The following is a 20,515-nucleotide window of genomic DNA, read 5'->3' as shown; positions in this document are numbered from 1 at the left end:
ATTTTATATATGCAGGAATATAGCCATGAAGTTTGAATTTGAGAAAGAAATCTCATTACTGATCTCGTAAAAGAAGTAATTCTTAAATTCCATATTTGCTATCACTGCCATAAAGGTTCTGCTTATGAATATTTTTTTTTGTGATCACCAAAGATACCGGGTTAGTGAATTGACAAAGATCCATTCCTTCTTTCTTGCTTTTTTTTTTTTTTTTTAAACAGGATAACTGATTTAGGAAATATTAAAAGAAGATTGTATTTATCAACAGTCCACAAGGAGTTGTCTGTAACCCCTCTGCATGCAAAAATTCCTCTTCTTATGATCAAGCGCAAAATAGTAGGTACCTTAGGAATATTCGTTAACCTGTAGTTGAGCATACTTTTTTATCAGAAGGATTATATATAAATTCACAGACCTGTTCAAGTTAGTGTGTTTGTTCTAGAATTCCATTCCTGTTGATTCAAGAAATATGTATGTATCCCCTCTACTGCATGGTATCAGAACCACTTAGCACTTCTACTCTCCCACCGTTCTTCTAACATTGGGAGTTCATTCCCTTTCCCAGATTAGTACTGTTGGGACATGTTTATTTCTCACTTTTGCTATCTATTCAGCCTGCCTACAATTTCTCAGTCTCCCTGATTCTTCTTCATTATAGTGCTCCTATTCTTGCATACACCCTCCTATAGTGAAATTTTATGTTCGCTGGAGCTGCAGGTAGACTAATGGTTATTTTCATGTGCTTCATATTTTTCCAGATTCTAGAATGTATAAAATTATGTATATTTCAAAGTGATTAAAGTAAAACAACAGACTTCACGTTCTTCCCTCAAAACCCCAGTCCCCAGCTGCATCATATGATAATACCTAGCAGAAAACCTGATAGTTACTATATACTTTGTAAAGACTCAAGAGTCTCAAATACTGCTTTAGAGTATCATTTGAAAATGAGAGTATTTAGATTTCAAATATTCTAAAATAAAAGTGTGCACTTAGAGAAATAGACAATACTTAGAATATGCTTGGTCGCTATGGATTTAAGGTTAGATATGAGAGAGAATATTTTATACAAACCTCTGAAGTTGTAAGGACTTATTTTAAGATAGTTTAGGTAAAGGCAGTTGAGATAATTTTAGATTTCAGGAGTTTTCTACTTTCTAGGAAGAACTTTTTTTAATTAAAATGCATCAGACCATACCCCTAAAGTTGTCATTAATTCAAGATCCACTGAAATAAAATTATTTTTCTTCAGCATAATTTCAGTTAGCTAGTCTTGGTGTCAGGCTAGCACAAATATTTCAGGTTTAAAGTATGCGTTAATGTACACTAAATTAAATTCAATCAGAATATGGACTTCAGCTAGGTATTTTAATTTAGATAATAAATCATTCATCAGAGATCTGTCTAAATGCTCTGATCAGTTTTAATGACAAAATATTTTAATAACCATAATCTCTGACCTATTCTTTAAAGAATATGTCTGCATTTTTTAGCATATTGGAATACATAGCCATCTGTTTTCTTTTAAATAGTTATCTCTCTTTTTATGGTAGCTTTTACTTAAGGAATATGTTACTTTTAGTGATTAGATAGCTTTTTTACATGGCTATGATAGTTTAACTTATTTTATACATATGCTGATCATTATTATCAGTAGGGTTGGTTGTGAATAAGGAAGTAATTTGCTCTGTGTTTCATCAGTGGAACAGAGCTTACGTTTTCATATGCTAGCTTCCCCTGTATTGTGTTCTTACAAATTACGCTATTTTTCAGCCTCAGCAGTAGACTTAGAAATATCAGTAGTAATTAAAAACTGTGTTTTCCATTCCATTGCACAGTGTCCTCATAATGAGTATTCCTTACCTTCCAGAATTTCAGACTTAGAAGCTGAATAGTAATGGATGCACAGGTCTTGATTTATGCACCTAAATATTTTCTTTAAAAAAATTTACAGCTTGGCATTTAGAAAACATTACCTTTACTTTGACTTTATAAGTAAATGAAGCATATATGATCATTACGTCTGACTATTCTTCTCCCTTAGTAAAAATTCAACCCATTGGTCAATTAAAACTAAATTTTGCACATGGGTAGTCATATGAAATGTGTTTTGCTTGTGCAGCGTTCATGGAAAGGATAGCCTTTCTCCCCAAGTCAGAATCTCTTTATTTCCCTATCACAGAAGATATGTTAGCATGACCTTGTTCCTTACTAGATTTAAGAATCTACAAGGAGAAAGAATCTTTAGGAACACCTCAACTGTGAGCATATTTGTTTTTAAACATCAGAGAATCCATCTGAAAGACAAAGCCACAATAAATCATGTTTTGTTAGTTCTGGTTGTGGAACTACCTGTTTTATGTGAAACTCCCTTTTTCCTAGGAGGATACTGAATTGTATTATGGTCCACATGGAAGATAGATACCTGTAATTACTCATTTCTGTATTATAATAAAATGGCAATATGGAAGTACTGAGTGGAAAAAACTTGAAAGTGAGAAAATTTAGAGCTATTGAAATAGTGCAGGAAAGTGTAGTACAGTGATGTTACAGTCTTTTAGTAGTGCTTCCTGACACAAATAGAACAATTATCTAAAGAGAATTAAAACATATATTTAAGTAGGAATTGTAGTCGGTTGTAATGATCTGATTTGTCCTTTGGAATGTCTTAGCAAGAATGGGTAGCATTTATCATACTCAGTCCTTCCAATCTGCACATAATTTTTCCTTATTATAAATTAGAAGTAGTTTTAAAATGTTATGATATACTGAGATCTTGTCCATGCTAGAAATCTGCGTGGTAGTTTGGAATGTGGAAGGGGCACAAACTCTGGAGGGGTCATTTTTCATGACATGCAGAAAAAAACAGTTACCAAAAAAATCTCTCAGTATAGTCTTTGGAGCACTTAAGCTGCAGTAACTTTCAATAATGAAGTAACATTTAATATTATTGAAATTATATTATTGTGTTGTATTATTGAATATTATAATGAAATAAATATGAAATCATACCAAATAATAAAACCCTTTTTTTCCTCGGAAAACCTTCAGTGAATATATTTACTCACAAGTTGCTTACTTAGAAATAGCTGCAGAATATCTAGTACATATGCTAGGTAACAAAGCTCACCTGGGCTGGCAGTCTCTAGATCGTATGTAGAACTATTGATTTGTTTTGCATAAATAATTGGTATAAGTGCAAATACAGCAGTACCTTTTTTTAATAGCAAAAATGTTGTGCATTGTGAATCATAGCCTGTGAGAGTCTAATACTCCACACAGGCTTCTTTTACAGGGAATTATGTACTTATACTCTTCTGCAATGATTAGTGGTTGGGTTTTATTATTATTTATTTATTTCTCTTTTCTAGTGGTGCAATATGTGTATTGACTTGGTAGCATTCACCAGTGAAATATTCAGAGGAGCTGTCTTCCAGTCTTTGGATGGAATTATTATTTCAGCTAACTGTAAACTGAGAAAGATCTTCACTTTAAAAACCAAGCCTCAAGATACAGCTGAGCAAGGTGGTGTGTAGTAATTACTATGTAGTCTTAGTCCTCGCTGTTCATATTATAAAATCAAGAGCTTCATCACTGGTTTTGCAATTTGAAAGGTTATATGATTTAATGAAAATTAAAGTGACAGTATAGCATATTAAATCTACTAGTCTTGAACTTAGGTGATCAATTACATATATATGTACCTGCGTCTTTTGAGCATTGACTTCATCAAAAGTATTTTATTGAAGGAATTCTGGCAAAATGTGTCAAGTAGAGAGTTTGTTTTAAAGATTTTTTTTATGCTGGGAGAACGCTGGTGTTGGCCAAAAAGAGGGTGTCTGAAAAGAAGGAAGAATATTCAACTTAGCAGCATTTGACTGTGTCCCTGACTTTCTCTGTCTTGGAGCTTAGCAGCTGATGAAGAATTTTTTTTCTTTAAATAGTTCAAGACAAAACTATGGCAAAACACTGTTATTTGAAACAGACCTATGGAACTGGCATAAATACCTTTCTGTGATCCTAAGTCCATTTATCCTTAATGTATTCTTGATCATTGGGAAAGTAATATTGGTGGTGAACTGAAAAATGAGAGATTTAAATTTGTAATAGAGCAGGATATTGATCAAAAGGTCCCGATCTCCCACCTAGCATCATAGTCCTGAATCACCATTTTCCAAAGCAAAGAACTTCATTCCTTGCTGGTGTTTGCAGTAAGAGAGAAGGAATTGAAAAAGCACAGAACTTTCTTGTTTTAGACGGAGACTAGGTTTAGTTCAGCTTCAAATTTCATTCAGGTTTTCATTGTGTAACTTTTGAAGGACACTGCAGAAAAAAGGGTTCCAGTTTTGAAGGAGAGAGATAGCAGTAGCTTTCAGTTTCGGCTATGAAAATGCTGGCTTGCTTAAACAAAAACTCAGAACTATTTCGGGATGGATATTTGTGATTATTATTAGCATAAAATGTAAATACATACAGGATAATCAACTAGCCAGTGATGACTGTATTTTGGATGTAGAAAGATCTTAAGTGGTAATAAAACGTATCTTCCATTTGAAAAACCTAAGTCAATAAGGGAAAGTATGTGATCATTGTGCTTACTCCCCCTTTTTTTTTTGTTGATGTACTTATAAGAAAATATTCCTTCAAAAACTCTAAAGAGAGAGTCCAGTAAATTCTCAGCAGAAACTGCATTTAAAAGTCTCACCGACTTTAATTAAATTAAATTCCATCAGAGCATTGTTTTCTCTCATCTGTTCTGCATAGTTTTGAAAGGTGCATAAATGGTCTAAATGACTTCCAAAATTCAGAGTGAAATGTAGTTAACATAATGAGTAGACACTTCTAATAAATTGTATGTGTGGTAAAGTATTGTACTTTTAATTACTGGATTATCAGTTCTGTGATTATTACATGGCTGGTGGGCATTAGTGTTTTCTGTATGCTTACAGATTTCCTTATCTTGGCAAGTCTTACAGTTAGGTTACAGCTCATGGTTTGGAGGCATTAAAGTTGCCCTATAGTGCATTCCCAATTACAAATAAACAATATATTTTTTATTTTTATTAATTAATTTTTCAGTTAACAATGACAGCTTGTTGAAACTGATTTCCTCTCAGATGATTGGGACCAGATCAGTTTAGCTCCACTGAATGCAATGATATTATAACGTATAATTGGGGTCGAGTTCTTTGCTCATATCTCCTCAGTGGTGGGAACTGTGGTTTCAAGGCATATCATGACTGTTATTCTTCCATAGTAGCTCATATATACCATCTTTTTATTCTTATAAATGACAGTAAGTGGAAAGGAGGAACCACATACTCTGGAAAATTTTTTGTGTATGAGATCATTGAGATGGAATATGAAAGAAGAATCCATCTTCTCTGCCCTGTAGTATTGAGGCATACAAGACTGACATATACATAGTTTCTGTTTTCCATAGTAATCCAAAGGTTATATACATATTTGTTTAATCACTAGGCATTGTCTCACTGTGTTAAATGCTGTACAGGCATAGTGAAAAAATGGTATTTAGTATTTATCTTAATAAGCTAGTTAATAAAAATATGTCCACTATTGAAATATGGTGTGGGGCATGTGCTATTAGGTTCTCAGTACTTCATCCATTATTCATGTTTGGTTTTGAGGTTGTTTTTTTCCTATTCTTATCCCTGGAGAACAGGCCCCTATTCATCCCCTTACTCTAGCATTATAGAAATTGGAAAGAAGTCACATCAGAACTTCCCGTATGGTTCTGGTGCTAGAAACCTTGCTTTCTATATTGATTATCAAAGGGAAAGCAGAGATAATTGGATCACACTCTACTGGCGCATGCTGTCACAGGAAGAGAGAGGCTGACAGCTTTTCAGTTTTCAAAAGAAGTATAATGGTATCTAAAAGTTTGGAACTAAAGCTTGGTAAATTCATTATTTGCATAGATCGGATTTCTGTATTTGCTGCTTCAGTCCCACTGATGTCAGTATCATTTTCAGATTATCAGTGTGTTTGAAAATCAATATATCAGTATTAGAATTAAAGCTGAATTTTAATAAAAATTAACCAAAGGTATTTTGTGATTTTAACTTAGCTTGCTTACTTGCCAAATCAAAGTTTATTTACTGTGGCCGTTACAGCCATTCTTTTCTTTTTTTTTATTTTAAATATATATGAAGTTTTTGGCCTAAAAAACTCAACAATGTCATTCTAAAATTAACATATTTAGTGTTTTAAAATAAACAATTGTAGCAAATTTTTCAAATCTATTAATTTTTTCATAATCATATGAACTATAGCATATATAAGTTAACAACAAAGAATAGATTAACTTAATTCTGGTATGTGTCAACTTTCAAAAAGTAAAGCCCATGTTTTTGATTCTAGATGTGTGTGTTGTTCCGTGTGCACCTGATAAGCCAACAGATGTTATTCCTCGAAACTGCCAATTAAATACAGATGTGCCTCAAGTTACACAGTTGCTGAACTTGACTAAAATTCACAAGCCGGAAATAAAATGCAGGAGCCATCCCATGACAATGCAAGAAACAGGTATTCTGTTGTATTAAAATACTGTGAATGTGTTATGTACATATAACAAATATTACAAATAACAGACGTTTTTCTACAAAAGTGTGTTAAGAGTTCCAGAGACTTAAAATAAGACATTGCAACCCTTGCGCAACCCTAATATCATACTTACATAGACACATCTGCTCTGTAGTTTGAGACTTGTGTGCAGCCTGAACAATTCTGATTCAGGCATGAGATTTATAATAACAATATCTTTGAGGATTTGTCTTCTGAATGCACATTTAAATGTGCCTGTTCAGTTCTTACATTTTTAACAGTATATTTGAATGTTTTTGTTTTCAATAACAAAATTTTTATAACAATATGACCAAGCATAGTATACTCAGCTTATGCTCTGAAAAGGAAAATCCTGTCTTACTGATGTCTCAGAGTTATTTGAGTGTTTCAGTAAACTAGAAGATAATAAAACATATAATTTAGACTTTGACAGGGTTGTGTAGAAGAGATTTACTAAAGAAGCTAGGCAGTCATGTGCGAAGAGACAAACTATTGACTTGGATAAAAACTAAGAGATCGAAAGCAAACAGTAGGATCAAACTGTAAATTTTCATTATAGCTGAAGACTAACAGCAGGAGGCCTCAGAAGTTTTGTACTAGCTTCTGTACTGTTTAGTATAGTTATGAATATTCTGAAAAGAGAATTGAATAAAGTGGCGAGCAAAATTTTCAGATGATACAGAGATACTGAATTAGGAAGGAGTGGGACTTCAGAGAGGTTTAAACATGTAAAATAGGCGATCCCTTTCTTCTTCGTAGGCAACAATACAGAGCAGGTAACATGCCAGAAATGTCATGCTTGGCTTAAGATGGAGTTTATTTTCTGTTTTTATTTCCTTTGCCACTGTGTTGGGAAGGTATGAGTTTGGGATCACTGTAGGTAACATGCTAACAGGTAACATGAAAGCATGTAAATTGCTTAACTTTGATAAAGAACTGCACATGGGGGAAAAACGTCAACTACAGTTAAGCTTTAAAGTGTCAAATGACTCAAAAGTAGGTTATCATGACCATAGATATAGCTCAGTGGAATTCTCGGATTAATATATACCTATAGTTTAAAAAAACTAAAATACAGGATAGCAGGAAATTCAAATATGTATGAAATGGAAAAGGTATCAAACCTTTAAGTAGGTCACTTGTGCATTATCATCTGAAATACTTTATCAGTTAACCCATCTCAAAATATTTTGCAGACAGAAAAGGGATTCAGAGGGGAGCAGCATGAAAGAATAACTCTCACATGAAGATATGCTGAAAAGCTTAGAAGAAATTAGCTTAGGGGAGTTTATAAAATAATTAGTGATATGAAGGAGGTTGATAAAGAGCTGTTTTTCTTGTCTCATGGCACAAAAATAAGACATCATTTGATATGATGATACAGTCAATAATTAAGAACTGATAAAAGGAAATACCTTGTTACACAGAACGTGATTAAAATATGGAATGCACTGCCAAAATAAGCTGGTGAAGTAAGGATATTAATACAATTCCAAAATCATTTGGATATTTATATGGGTAACGGTAATATCCATGGTAATTATACTTAATGCCAGGAAAAAAGGGTGAAAAAGGATCTTGTATTTTGGGGTTTTGCCAACATTAGTGTAAGAACTAGGTGCAAGACAAATTATTTCACAAAGCTCTACTGAAAATTTCTTGTGGCTTTTCCGAACAATTTGGGTTTGGCCATTTTTGGAAACAGAAGATTAGGCCTATCATAGTTCAGCACTTTATAGCTGTTTAGATTTGTAGTATAGATGTGTATCCAGCTTTTGTAGGCTGAGAAAGAGTTGAGACTGAACTGAAGAAACAGATACTAAGATTTGAATGTGAAATTGCTTAAATACATTTAGATCAGACAGCTGACTGTTTTTTTCTTAAAGATGCTCTTTTGCTTTAAAACTATTGCTTCCTGTTTGCAGTAAAGCAAGTGTCATTGCACTTTTTAATATTTTGATTCAAAATATTGAATATTTATTTTTTATTTTAAACAATGAGAAAAATTATTATTTAGTGAGAAAGATCTTCGTTAAATAACAGCAATACAGTAAGAGATAGATCATTTCTGTTCATTAAAAAAGTTCTGTAAATGTAGCAAAACAAAAAGTAGTCTTTAAAATATAGTTTAACATAACTAAGTAACAAATGAAATAATTTTAATTATTGAAGGTCTTTTCTAGTTGAATCTAAAAAGCCAGTGGTTATAGTTTTGGATAAAAATTCAAGTTGTCCCTGAAAATTTTGAAAGTTTTGTTGATATTTTAAATTAAAAATTTAAGGACACTGTGATATATTGTAATAAAAGATCATTTGAAGAAAAGTGAAGTGAACCTTTAATTATTTTTATATTGGGATTAAAAATTCATCCTGAAACTTACAGTTGCGTCAGTCCATTGTTTGGCAGTGTCACATAGGTCCTAGGAGGCACGTGAAGATGGAGTCTTATTATGCAGTATCTTCCATTTTATCTCATAAATACAAATACACAAACTATTTAGGTAGCATCTGACTGTAAACCTTGTTCTGTTCAGGAATCTTTGTCTGGTGTCCTGTGTTAACCCTGATAAAATCAGTAGAAAAGCAGCAGTAAGCTTAAAGGAAGATCTAGGGTAGTGTGCGGTTTCACAGTCCGTCAGTTAAGTTCTGATTAGATACAAGCGTGGGGGAAAATATTCTCTGGAACATTATTAATGATCTGAAATGTTTTCTCTACCACAATAAAACATTCAAATGTATTTTAGTATTTGCCTCCAAAGCAGAAAAAGTGCATGGGCATTGAACTGATTCTTTTTTTTTTAAATTATTTACTAATATTGCTGTAGTAGTTTTTCCAAAATTAATAGCACGCTGTGGCTTCTAAGTGAACATTTAGAAGTCATTTCATTGAATTACAGCCTGTTCAAGAACAGTGTTTTGAATGGTTTCACTGACGTTAATAAAGACAGCATGTGTCCAGTAAGTTATTGCACCTAATTTGTCTAAAATGTTACACTGCTAATTCCTTCCAACTCTCATATAAAGTAACGGTGGATAGTCAGTGTTGTAGCTATAGGAAGTCTTTTTTTTCGTTAATGGGACTTAATTTTAATTGAATCAAGTCGGTCATGGAAGTTGTTCAGCTCAGCTCACTAATGACAAGATGTGCTGGTCCACTAAGCACAAATCAAAACCAGTAATTTAGTTAAAATGAGTGCTTTGTTTGAATAAGTACCCTAATTTCAAGGTCAGCGACATGAGTTTTTTCTCTCATAACAAAGAAGGGGCAGCCATATTTCATTTAGACTCCGTTCTTTGTATATAAGACTAGGAACAAAATCTAAAAATCTATAATTTTTCTCTATGTCATTATTGGCTTCTGTCCTGCTAAAGTTTTTCGTTTTCCCATTTCTTTATACCACCTTTTATGAGTCATTGGTTCTTTGTATTAAAACAGGGTAGCAGAACATTTTTTGAGAAGGAAGTGCTTAGGAGTAGGTCTGAACAGGCAAAATTAGATAAAGAATACATTTCCAATACATCTTCATCAGTTAAAATAATTTTAAAAGTGGTGCTCTAGAGAAAGAACATACATTTTTATTCCTCTGTTTTAGTGCTTCCTCAGTCTTTGCACTGTGACAGGTTTCTCATCTTCACTGTTTGAATTCTGTGGGTAGTTGTTTCCACTATTTGTATTACAATACTCTAGAAATACATATCCAAAGTATTGACTACATATGTAAGATAAATAAAATACAGTGAGTTATAATTGCTGGTGAAGTTTAATATTATAAAGAAAAAGACAAAAATATTTTGAATGAAATAATTGTTTGAGAACAGTCTTGATAATATGAAATGTCTTAAAGTACTTTTCAAACATCTTTTCTATTTTTACTAGAATATGAAAAAAACAACTCATAAAGATTTTATCATCTGCACTTACCTACCATGCTGATGCTTTTTAAGATTGTTAACTTTTGCCCTCTCTTGGTATACCTTATTGGTAATGGCAGTCTCTGTCCTATGGCAGCTGAAAATAATAGGAGGTTTTTTTATTATTATTATTTTTACTTAGAGTAAAGCCCTTGAAATATTTACTTACTTAAGCTGACTTCAGCTATTTTATATGCAAGTACTACTATTGTCATACTAAAGGACAAATAATATTTTTAGAGTATTCTTTCCCTACAAGTAGTCAAGCCAAAAGTCTGATGTGGAGTTTAATATAAGTTTGCTTTTGAAATAGCAGGGGAAACTTTGGAATTCAGCCTTTCAGTAACTGTAGTCAAAAATCAGTACTTCTTGGCTGGGTTGTCAAAGTAAGAGGGACTGTAAAGTTTCAATGAGTACTATAGTGTTAGTGATATATCTAAACAGAAAAATGAATTTTTATTTAAAATAAGACTTTCAGTGAACGTTTTACTACCCAAGATACAAAGATGTGTAGCCCTTAGTTATACAGTGTAATAGTGGTAACATCCATAATCTCCATGAAAATGAAATGACTTCAGCTTAATGTTTAGTCTTTATTTTTAGTGCTATGAACATAGCATGAGTTCTTCTGGACATGCATTTCAAAATTCAGAAGTCAAGCCTTCTTGAAAATAGAAGCCCTGGCATGTTTAAGTACATTTTAATTTGAAGGTATTCTTTTTGTCCACCAAACTTTTTGTTTATTTGATAATCAAAAGCCCAAATTATTTTTAGTCTTGTCTACTCTTAATTACATCTACTATTTCATTATGCCAGATGACTGTTATGTGTTGATGTAGGTAATTAATTGCAGTCAATTAATATGTTCATAAAGAGTGATTTTCATGCAAATCAGCTTTTATAATTGGAGCTAACAATGTCCCAAGGTAGTCAGCAAATTAAAGAAATTGATGTTAAACCAAGATGGGTCACCTAATCTTGTGAAATGGCAGCTGTTAGCAGCAACCAAATGTCACAGCAGGAAGATAAGAAGCAGCAGCTCCTGGCAGAAAAGGGCTTCTTTTGTGTTTATTAGTACTAGTATATTACAATATTTGTTGGCTGATGCTTGACTTTTTTTCATTTCTTTAATGACATTGGATGCAAAGATGACTTTTAATTCAAGATTAAACAATTCTGTGAAAAATGTTTAAGAGAAGCTAAAAAATGGTTTTTTTCTACTTTCTTGCTTTATGAAGTTGTCAGGTCTCAAAAGTGAGATAGGAATTTACCGTTTCAGTTACAGCAGGAAAAAAAACCCTCAAACATGTTGTAAATTTTAACTGACAATCTTGGAGAATCAAGAAAGAAGAAAAAAATGTTGCATGCAGTTCTGACACACTGGTGATAACATAGCTCCTTACATAACCATTTCACCCTCCTTCCAGTTTAAATTTTTCTCAAACTGTTCACCAGCATTCTGTGTTTACTTTTCTGTTTTTAATTGCCTTGCAGAGTGTTTCGCATTTTTCTGTGCTTGAAAAGCATTATAGAAATACATATTTTAACTGGTAAAAAGAAAATCAATGAAGTGAGTAGAACATTTCAATGGGAAAAGCGTATGTTTGCAGTATTAGGGCCCAGCCCTGGTTACAGAGTAGCTTTAACAATTTCAGAAGAGCAAATTACAAATAAGTAATGTTTGCATCAGGTCCTGTATGAGCTTCTAAATCATACCTTGACAGTCTTGCCTCAGTTTTGTTGTGTTATTTACTAGTTAGAGTTGGGTTTTTTCCCTGTTACAAGTTAGGTTTTCGCTGAAGTTCTGTACCAGTTAGGCACAAGGACAATTACACATTTGTTTATGAATAGTCTCTATTAAAATAACTCTTTAAAAGAAATAGATTAGAAATATAACTATAAAATAGACCAAAAGTTTCTTGCTTCTACATTGACATTCTTTTATAAAATGTGCTTTTGTTTTGAGTATTGAGATAGTGAACTCTGACCACATATTTATAGGGATTATGCTATAAAGGAAGATATGTTTTATGTAGGTATACATGAACTATGTGTAATTATTTTACTTCTATTGATTTGAAAAAGTATTAATATTCTTTTTAAGTACTGTGATACATTTTTAAAACTGATCAAACTAAAACAGTTATGTAAAACAGGTTTGGAAATGTTTATTTTTCTCAGGTCCCTTGATTAATAGAAGACAAGGCAATATACGGAGCAGTAAAACTCAGGATGTGTCACACATTGCATTTGGATCAAAGATCCTTGGACCTCCCCCATCTTCAACCAGAAAAGTCAGCACTAGGGTATCTGGAGAGGTAAGGCTTAAACTGTCACAAAATTAGTAGCACTTCTGCAAAGGAGGAGTTTTCTCAGAACCGATGTGAGACTGCATCGAGAGTACTGTATTCAATATCAGGCCTCCAGTACAAGAGAGAGATTGACAAAACAACATCCATTGTGGAGGGCAGCTAAAATGCATGGGGGCTGGAGCAGATGACATATGAAGAGAAGCTGAAGGAGTTGTTTGTTCAGCTTGCAGAAGAGAAGGCTAAGAGAAGAGAGAGAACGTAATTCTCTTCTCAACTATATAACGGAGGGTTATAGAGAAGACGGCCAAATTTTTGAGAGGTGAACAGTGAAAGGATTGGAAGGATGAGAGGCAGCAGTTGCAAACTGTAAGAAGGGAAGCTCTGATTGGATATAAGGAGAAACAAGAGTGGTTAAGTACTGGAACAAGGCCACTGGGAGGTTGTGGAATTTCCATTCTTAAGAGATTGAAAACTTGACTGGATAAGGCTTTGAGCAACCTGATCTAGTTTCAGCATTAGCCCTGCTTTGAGTGGGCAGTTCAGCTAAAGGTCCCCAGAGGTCTCTTCCTACTGAAATTACTCTAGGTCTCTTTCTACTGAAATTACTCTGTGATTTCTTACAATTCTTATTTTTGAAATTTTTCTAACATCTTACTAGGGTGTGGGATTTTTTTTTCCATAGTGTAGATCATTTTTTCTTGGGATTAAAGCCATGATTCAAAAAAGAAACAGTATTTAGATACACTGTCAGTGGATGATAGCCATGTAGTAGCTCATGTGATGCTGTCAATCACAATGCCAGGGAAAAGAGTTGATCGCATTCTGCTAGCAAGCAATGCGCAGGTGTTGGGAATCTGTTGAGGAGCATGAGTCCCAGTTTAAAAGACTTAAGAAAGGACCTGGCCAAAGGAAGGAGGAGGAAGTGGACTATTCTGTAGGAAGTCAGCTGAAAGCTAAGAGGAAAAGCAAGATAGGGGCTTTCCCTGAAGAAGAAAGGATTCCTTCTGTGCCCTAAAATAGCCAGATTGCTCACTAACTTTTTACTGAGATAGTGAATCTTGATTTTGTTTTTCTTCTTCTTCCTTTTGTTTGCCTTGTTTTCCTTTCATTTAGTCAAAAAAGGTCTTTTATTGGACTATGAAGATTGGAGAGACTACACAAAGCTATCTGCCATTAAGTTTTCTGAAAAGTTAATTTTAAAAAAAGGGGGGAAAGTTGGGAACATTTATTTGGAAAATAAACTCAATTCAGAATTTGTATTTAGCTTTGATGATTTTAAAAGCTGTTACATTTTTATTCTTCATTAAGAAAATAATCTCTTTCAAGGTAACAAAGACTATGGGTAGCCAAACTAATAGATCCTGCCGACTTCAAAGTTTAGAAAAGGGAACTGAAGTTCTACAAGACGTTGACAGGTCAGAACTGTCGTTCTCACCGTGCAATGAATCTCTAGATCAAGGAGGCAAAAGAAATACTCACCAAACAACTAAAAATGTACATCAAAATGGTAAGAATCTAAAGTAAAAAATGTGTAAACAGTTCACAAACTGCCAGAATTTTTGCATAACTTCTGACTTTAGAAAGTAAGACTCAGTTCTCTGTTTCTCTAATTTTTTATCTAACTTGTTAATTACTGAAGATATTTGTATTAAATAATGGCTTGTTCTTCTGTATGAGCTTGAACAAATGCTCATTTTCTCTGCAGGTATTTTGTGTTGTGTTTGAGCCAGGGACCACCACCACCTCCTGGCAGTAACCACAGAGTTTACACATACTTCTCCTTCCCTCATACTATGTATCACTGTGTTAGTGTAGTGCACTTGACAAAGATCCTTAGTTGTTCTTATCGTTTTACAGACTTTTTACTTCATCATTCAGCTTCATCTGAGAATTGTAGTATTTCGTTTTAATTTTGTTCTAAAATAGCTTGATCTCATTATTATTATATTCCTCTTATTTTACTTTTTTTTCCTTCCACTGTTGCTTTTCCTCACTAAAATCAACATGGGTGATTGGTTTGGGCCTTAGCAATGTAGCACATTTAAACCATTTTCTTCTCTTCTTCTTATGGTCTGTTCTTGTGATTTCTATAGGTTGCCCTTCTTCCGTAGCCAATGTTAAACTTTCACTTTCTTGTGATTGTCATGTTCCTGCTGTCCCAGAAGTTTCTCATACTGTTTGGAAGATGTTTGTATCCTAGGAGATTGCTCCACGTGCTGCTCTTTCATGCCTTAAGTAAGAAAAGTGCACAGCATGAGTGTTCACAAGCATTCAGTCAGATTCTGGGTTATATTTCAGACCCTGCAAATCAGACACAGAAAACCTCTGAGATTGGAGCAGCAGAACTTCAGCTCCCTCTGCCACAAGCACTATCAACAGACGAGAGCAGTCCTAGAAGATTATGTCTAAAAAATGTTGCCAAAACCACGTGGGAGATAACCAATGGTATGGTGCTAATTTTCTGTTATTTCGCATCTCGGTTCTGTGTAGGGTAGGAGTCTCTCTGTTGTGAATTTCAAAGGCTTCTGAAGCAATTCACATAAAATATGAATGTCTGTGCTGCAGGGATTATGGAAATCAAACACCCTGCAACAGAATTGCTTTTGAGCATTGATAAAGATTTGCAGGATTAAGCGGAGTACCAGAGCAGTGAATGAATAAAAAAGAAAAATCCCATACTCTCATGATTAAAGGGAAGGAACTAAAAATAATTTATTCTTTAAATCCCTATTAAATTTAACACTGAAGACTCCAAACATTGACAGTACTAGAGCTTTAACTTGTCTCAGGTAAAAGTTTAGGACTTCAGTTACTCATGTAAAGTTGGATTTTGGGGGAAGCAGGGGGCGTTAAAGTTCCGTGGTTCTTTATTGTTTTTTATTCACAGAAAGGCAAATCAGTTTCTTTTTTTCCTCCCCCTTTCTTATCTACTAAGCAAAAAGCTGTGTATGTTTTTTCTTATACAGTGTCAATGAACTTGCTTTGACTGCGTCTAGAGGGCATAACATTGTGGCAGAAATAGCCCTAGTCTCTGAAAAAGTAGTGTTGTTTTCTGTGAAAATGCGTAGATATCAACTTTCAAAGTAGGCAGACAGCTCAAATATGCTCAAAATTGTCCAAATGAATTTTCCTTCACATTATGAGTTATTGCCTTTTTATTTAATCCTTGGGATGTTTACAAGCAATTTTATACTGCTCTACTATGACAGTGTTAGTGATCCATAATTGCTGTTATGGATATCATAGTTTGGTTGAAACAAGTGCAAAATGACTATGTACTTGAATTTTGAGGATTCTGGGGCAGGAATTCCTGTTTTGTTTGTTTTTCTTCTAGAAAAGTAGGGCCTGTATCTAGTGCTAGAATTCCAGAAAAATGAATTAACACGTTATTTTATGTAGATATAAGTGGTATGAAGAGACAGAGGCTTAGGACAGTCTGCAGAAGCAGAGAACTAAGGGGAAAAGCTCGATATCAAGACTGTTATTTTACTGTTTGTGTATGTGATAATGAAAACATTGCTTTTTTGGTAGAGGGGTGTGTTTAGATTCTGTTTAATATTAATTGTGTACACGAGCAGATAAAGGTACCAAAGCTGTTTGTAAGTTAGTATTCTCCAGACTTTTTTTTTCCCCCTCATATTTTGGTTGGTTGGAACTCGTAGCTCAGTTTGCAAATTTCAGTTTCTTTTGAATACATGAGAGTTTTAACTATAGATAGTTGCCTTGATGGTGTTTGCCATATCCAGTAGTATTGAATTAATCTGTTTTGAAGAGCTTGCCACAGGCAGCCTATTCATTGGAGAAGAGTCGTCTGCTGTGCTCTGTTCTGAACTTCCTCCAAAGATGATAGTTGGGAAACCTTGCCCTCAGAGAAGGATAAGCATTCTTTGAGAAAAGTTCACAGAGGAGGGGGGCAAATTCAAAAACAGAAGCATCTAACAAGAAGTGAGGAACCTAATAGTTTTAAATAAAATTATAGTATGCAACATGCTCATCTGTTTAAAATACTGTACAAATAGTTTACAAAAGAAAGCCAAGCACATACTGATATTATCAGATGAGACAAGCAAACACTTCCACTCCTTTCTTACCAAACCATTTAACATTCATGTTTTTAAAACAAGTATATTTTTAATAAAAGTAAAGAAACAATGGTTTCTGTGGTAACTTGTGTTATAGTTGCTGTTCATGCATACCGTTCGGATTGTAATTCCAGATTACAAGATTGGTGTTCTAGTCAGGAAACTCCATTAGCTGATCTTGTCCCACAAAGAACAACCAGAACCTTGGTTCAGTAGTGATGACTCAGCCGCGGTCACTATCAGCAAAGCATAGTCCTGACGTGTGTCCTGACAATGCGTTGATGTACTTACGCCTGTGAAAATAATGATCACAAATGCACGTTTCCTAAGTGAGTGCAAAGCTTATGTGATTTCTGACTCCCTATTTATACCATGATCAAAACAAGTCTTATATTCAAGAGCTTACTATACACTACTCCTTATCACCAGGCACTGAGTGTTCCTGAGCCCGGCACAACCATCTCCTTTGCTCATCTTAGAACAGGATTGTGCGTATTATGCCATTAGCTTAACACTTGTCCCTTTCTGCTTTTCCTTATGTAAGAGATTTGTGAGCTGTTCATCAAGGCCTGCCTTAACCAGTATTCTAGCAAAGTGTGTGTATATGAGTATGCCAACCAAACACTGTTGCAGTAAGACCCTCAGTAAAAATAGTAGAGCATTCTCATGACGCAGTATCTACAGATCAAAGAGTAGACACAGGAAAAACTGTATGGCCCTCTTACTGATTTTAGTAAGAATTAGGTGCCTAAATGAGAGCCAGGCTTTAAGGATCTATGCCCAAATAACAGACTGGCTCCAGCGGCAGCTTAATTTGAATGTTTGGTTAATTAATTTCCCATTCATCTCCAATTTTTTAATTCATGAAATATTTTGTAATGTTTTAGCATGTTTTAAGTGAAAGCATATTTTGTGGAGAGACCTTTGCAGCTGTAGGTCACAAATATTTGCATAGATTGTTAACAAAAGATAAAATGTTGTTCTTGTAGTTGCTGTGAATTTTGCTAGTAACTTCAATAAGAGAAGTTGGAATCATACCTCAGAAATTAAAAGGCAACCTGAAGAAAAATCAGTTCACATGTTTCTGATATGCAAAGCAGCAAATGCATTTTTGTTGACAGAATAAATATTACTTGAAATTTCATTGGGTGGGAAGGAGGTTCATAGGTGATTTTCCTTGTTACCTTAGAGGAGGGTTACTGCTATTCATAATAGTAGTCTTTAGTTACAGAGCTCTCATCAACATACCTTCTATAGCAGGTGTGCAGTACCTTTACAAATGTAAATTGTTTTTAGCAAGGGGAAAAATAAAATGAGTGAGCATTGTTTATAGTATGCCAATCTTAATTATGATATGGTGACACCTTCATTAAAATGTTAGGTTGCAATTAGAAGCTCTAGCATAAATTTGTCTAGAAGAACTAATTAGATGTTTAGGGGATCATTCTTGCATTTATCTTGTTTGCTGCAATGTTGTGATTACACAGTAATTTCCATATTTCGCTAAGAAGATACTCCAAATTGTTCATTATAATTGACCTGGAAATGCTGAGGTAAAAAAAGAAATTCTGGTATAGTTTGTTGTTGAGAGATAATAGGATTTGGTTTGGTCCAAAACACCACATCTTTCACTTGTAGATTATTAACAAAATGCTACACTGACTACAGGTTACAGAAGTTGCTGAACTCCATAACCAGTGTAAAATGTTGTCTTTCAGTTTTACGGACTTTCATATCTTCCCCCTGCATATTATCTTAGGAATAAGTACCGTAATACACAAGCTAATTATGTTTGCATTTAACTTACTGCTATACCAAGTATATTTCTTCAACATCTCTAGAAACTAATCTTGTTCTTTACAGAGAAGGTTAGACTAAAAAAGCAAAAAATTAAGGTTAAATACTGTACAGACACTAAATCTTTTAAACTAGTTTTTTAGGCTTCTGAAGTGTTTTTTATTTGGTTAAAGGTACTATTATTTCACTTACAATGGTGCATAAAGTAACATATAGAAGTTTTCAGATGCCTGTGGCAGAACTGGGAGTTGGAGTCAGGAGTGTTCAGGCTTCTAATCATCTCCTCTCACCGCTTGGAAAAAACTTGTTACTTAAGATTTCCTTTTTATTTTGATACTTCATTCAGAATTGACTTGAAATCACAAAAGCCAAGTGGTTTAACACATTTTTGCTTCAGAATTCATTACAAAATGTTACCTGTAATGGCCTCTGCAAATGAAACAGCAACAAGGGGATTAGAAGCCATTCTAGAATGAGAAAAGAGCAGGTGAGGCTGCAGTTAGATGAGTTGGTTGTTATTAAGTTAGCAGAACATAATAAAAATTAAGCCAAATGCACCTAGGCATTAGCAGTGTGGATCTTTCTTTGGTGGTAGTTTTGATTTAAGCAGTACCCTCTCCTGTCCATTTGTTCTCATTCCTTTGGACATACAAATGAGCAGGTTATGATGAAGTTGGTTATATACTGAGTGTATAAACATATCATAGGGGACTAGTTACAATGGTCTGAAACATTAGCGTTTGAAAACCCTGCAAAGATAGTGTGATACATGTCAAATCTAATTCTGTGATGGGGGAAAAGGTCTTCTGAATATGGGAGAAGTATATGTTATACATCTTGATCTTAGACAAACCACTGACATGGAAACTTGGTAAAACGTGCCTAGATGAAACTACAGAAGGGTGGGTGCAAAACTGTCTGAGCAGCTGTTTTAAGGATTTGGGCAAGTGCAAAGGACTGGATCACAGTGTGAACATACATCCTCTAGTGCATACCTTGGCAAAAAAAAAAAAAGTAAAGCAAATGTCACCTTAGGTATTTTTTGTTTATATACAGTCAGTTTAAAGACATACAAGGTAATGTTCTATATGGTTAGCATGTGTACTGTGTTTAGTTTCAAAAAAGTGTCACAGGATTGTTTTGTTGCAAAGAAGATTTAAATGAGAAATTGGGGAACACTTGCTAATTATAAGTATTGTGTGTAGCATTACCATTGTTGTCAGATTTGCAGAATAGGGTAGACTAAATTATGTCCTAAACAGCTTAGCTATAGTTATCTTGCTCTTAGATAAGGGAATTGACTAAACACCCTTTTTCGTGACTGTCTTAAGATGTCAAAGAAAGTTTGACTTGATTGGATTTATTTTGTGTATTTTTTTATATACTTGTACAAATACTATAATGTTGTTAATTTTAGAAGTTCTAATACTGTTAGAGATGTAATTTATCACCAGAAATCTTTGTCTGATTTGAAATTTTAATTTATAGCTGCAGTCACTCAAGAAATTAAAATCTTTTACACAGGGCACCTTCTGCTCTCAGTAAACATGTTTAATCATTAAGCACAGTGGGCATAACCAACAATATTTCTTGATGTAACTGCATTTCAAAGATTATTGATGGTAAGAATTGATTCTGTACATAACATACAAATAGGAAAGCTAAATATGGCTAAGGAATTGAATCTGGCACAAACACCACTACAATATTGTGTCCTGTTCTGGTTTCAGATATTCAAAAAGGATATTTAAAGATTGGAGGGGGGAAGAGGAGATAAAAAATTTCTGAACATGTTTCATTTTGGAAACAATACTTGTATTGAAAACT

General features: G+C 34.0%; 1 protein-coding gene across 6 annotated transcripts in view; it reads left to right on the top strand.

Moving 5' to 3' along the window:
• Positions 1 to 20,515, top strand: part of CFAP20DC (CFAP20 domain containing) — a 108,117-nt gene that overhangs the window by 29,051 nt on the left and 58,551 nt on the right. For all 6 annotated transcript variants that reach the window (XR_010391283.1, XR_010391284.1, XM_064519095.1 and 3 more), the window contains 6 exons: positions 222 to 336; positions 3,372 to 3,525; positions 6,382 to 6,546; positions 12,679 to 12,815; positions 14,136 to 14,316; positions 15,108 to 15,254. Coding sequence is in view for 4 of the 6 variants with exons in the window: in XM_064519095.1 (XP_064375165.1) it covers positions 222 to 336; positions 3,372 to 3,525; positions 6,382 to 6,546; positions 12,679 to 12,815; positions 14,136 to 14,316; positions 15,108 to 15,254 (899 nt within the window). In the remaining 2 variants the exon portion in view is untranslated. The remainder of the gene's footprint in view (positions 1 to 221; positions 337 to 3,371; positions 3,526 to 6,381; positions 6,547 to 12,678; positions 12,816 to 14,135; positions 14,317 to 15,107; positions 15,255 to 20,515) is intronic.

This window comes from Dromaius novaehollandiae, chromosome 12 (assembly GCF_036370855.1).
Source record: "Dromaius novaehollandiae isolate bDroNov1 chromosome 12, bDroNov1.hap1, whole genome shotgun sequence".
Classification (NCBI taxonomy): Eukaryota; Metazoa; Chordata; class Aves; order Casuariiformes; family Dromaiidae; genus Dromaius; species Dromaius novaehollandiae.
The sequence above is the reverse complement of the archived record's forward strand: the minus strand, read 5'-3'. Positions and strand labels throughout refer to the sequence as shown.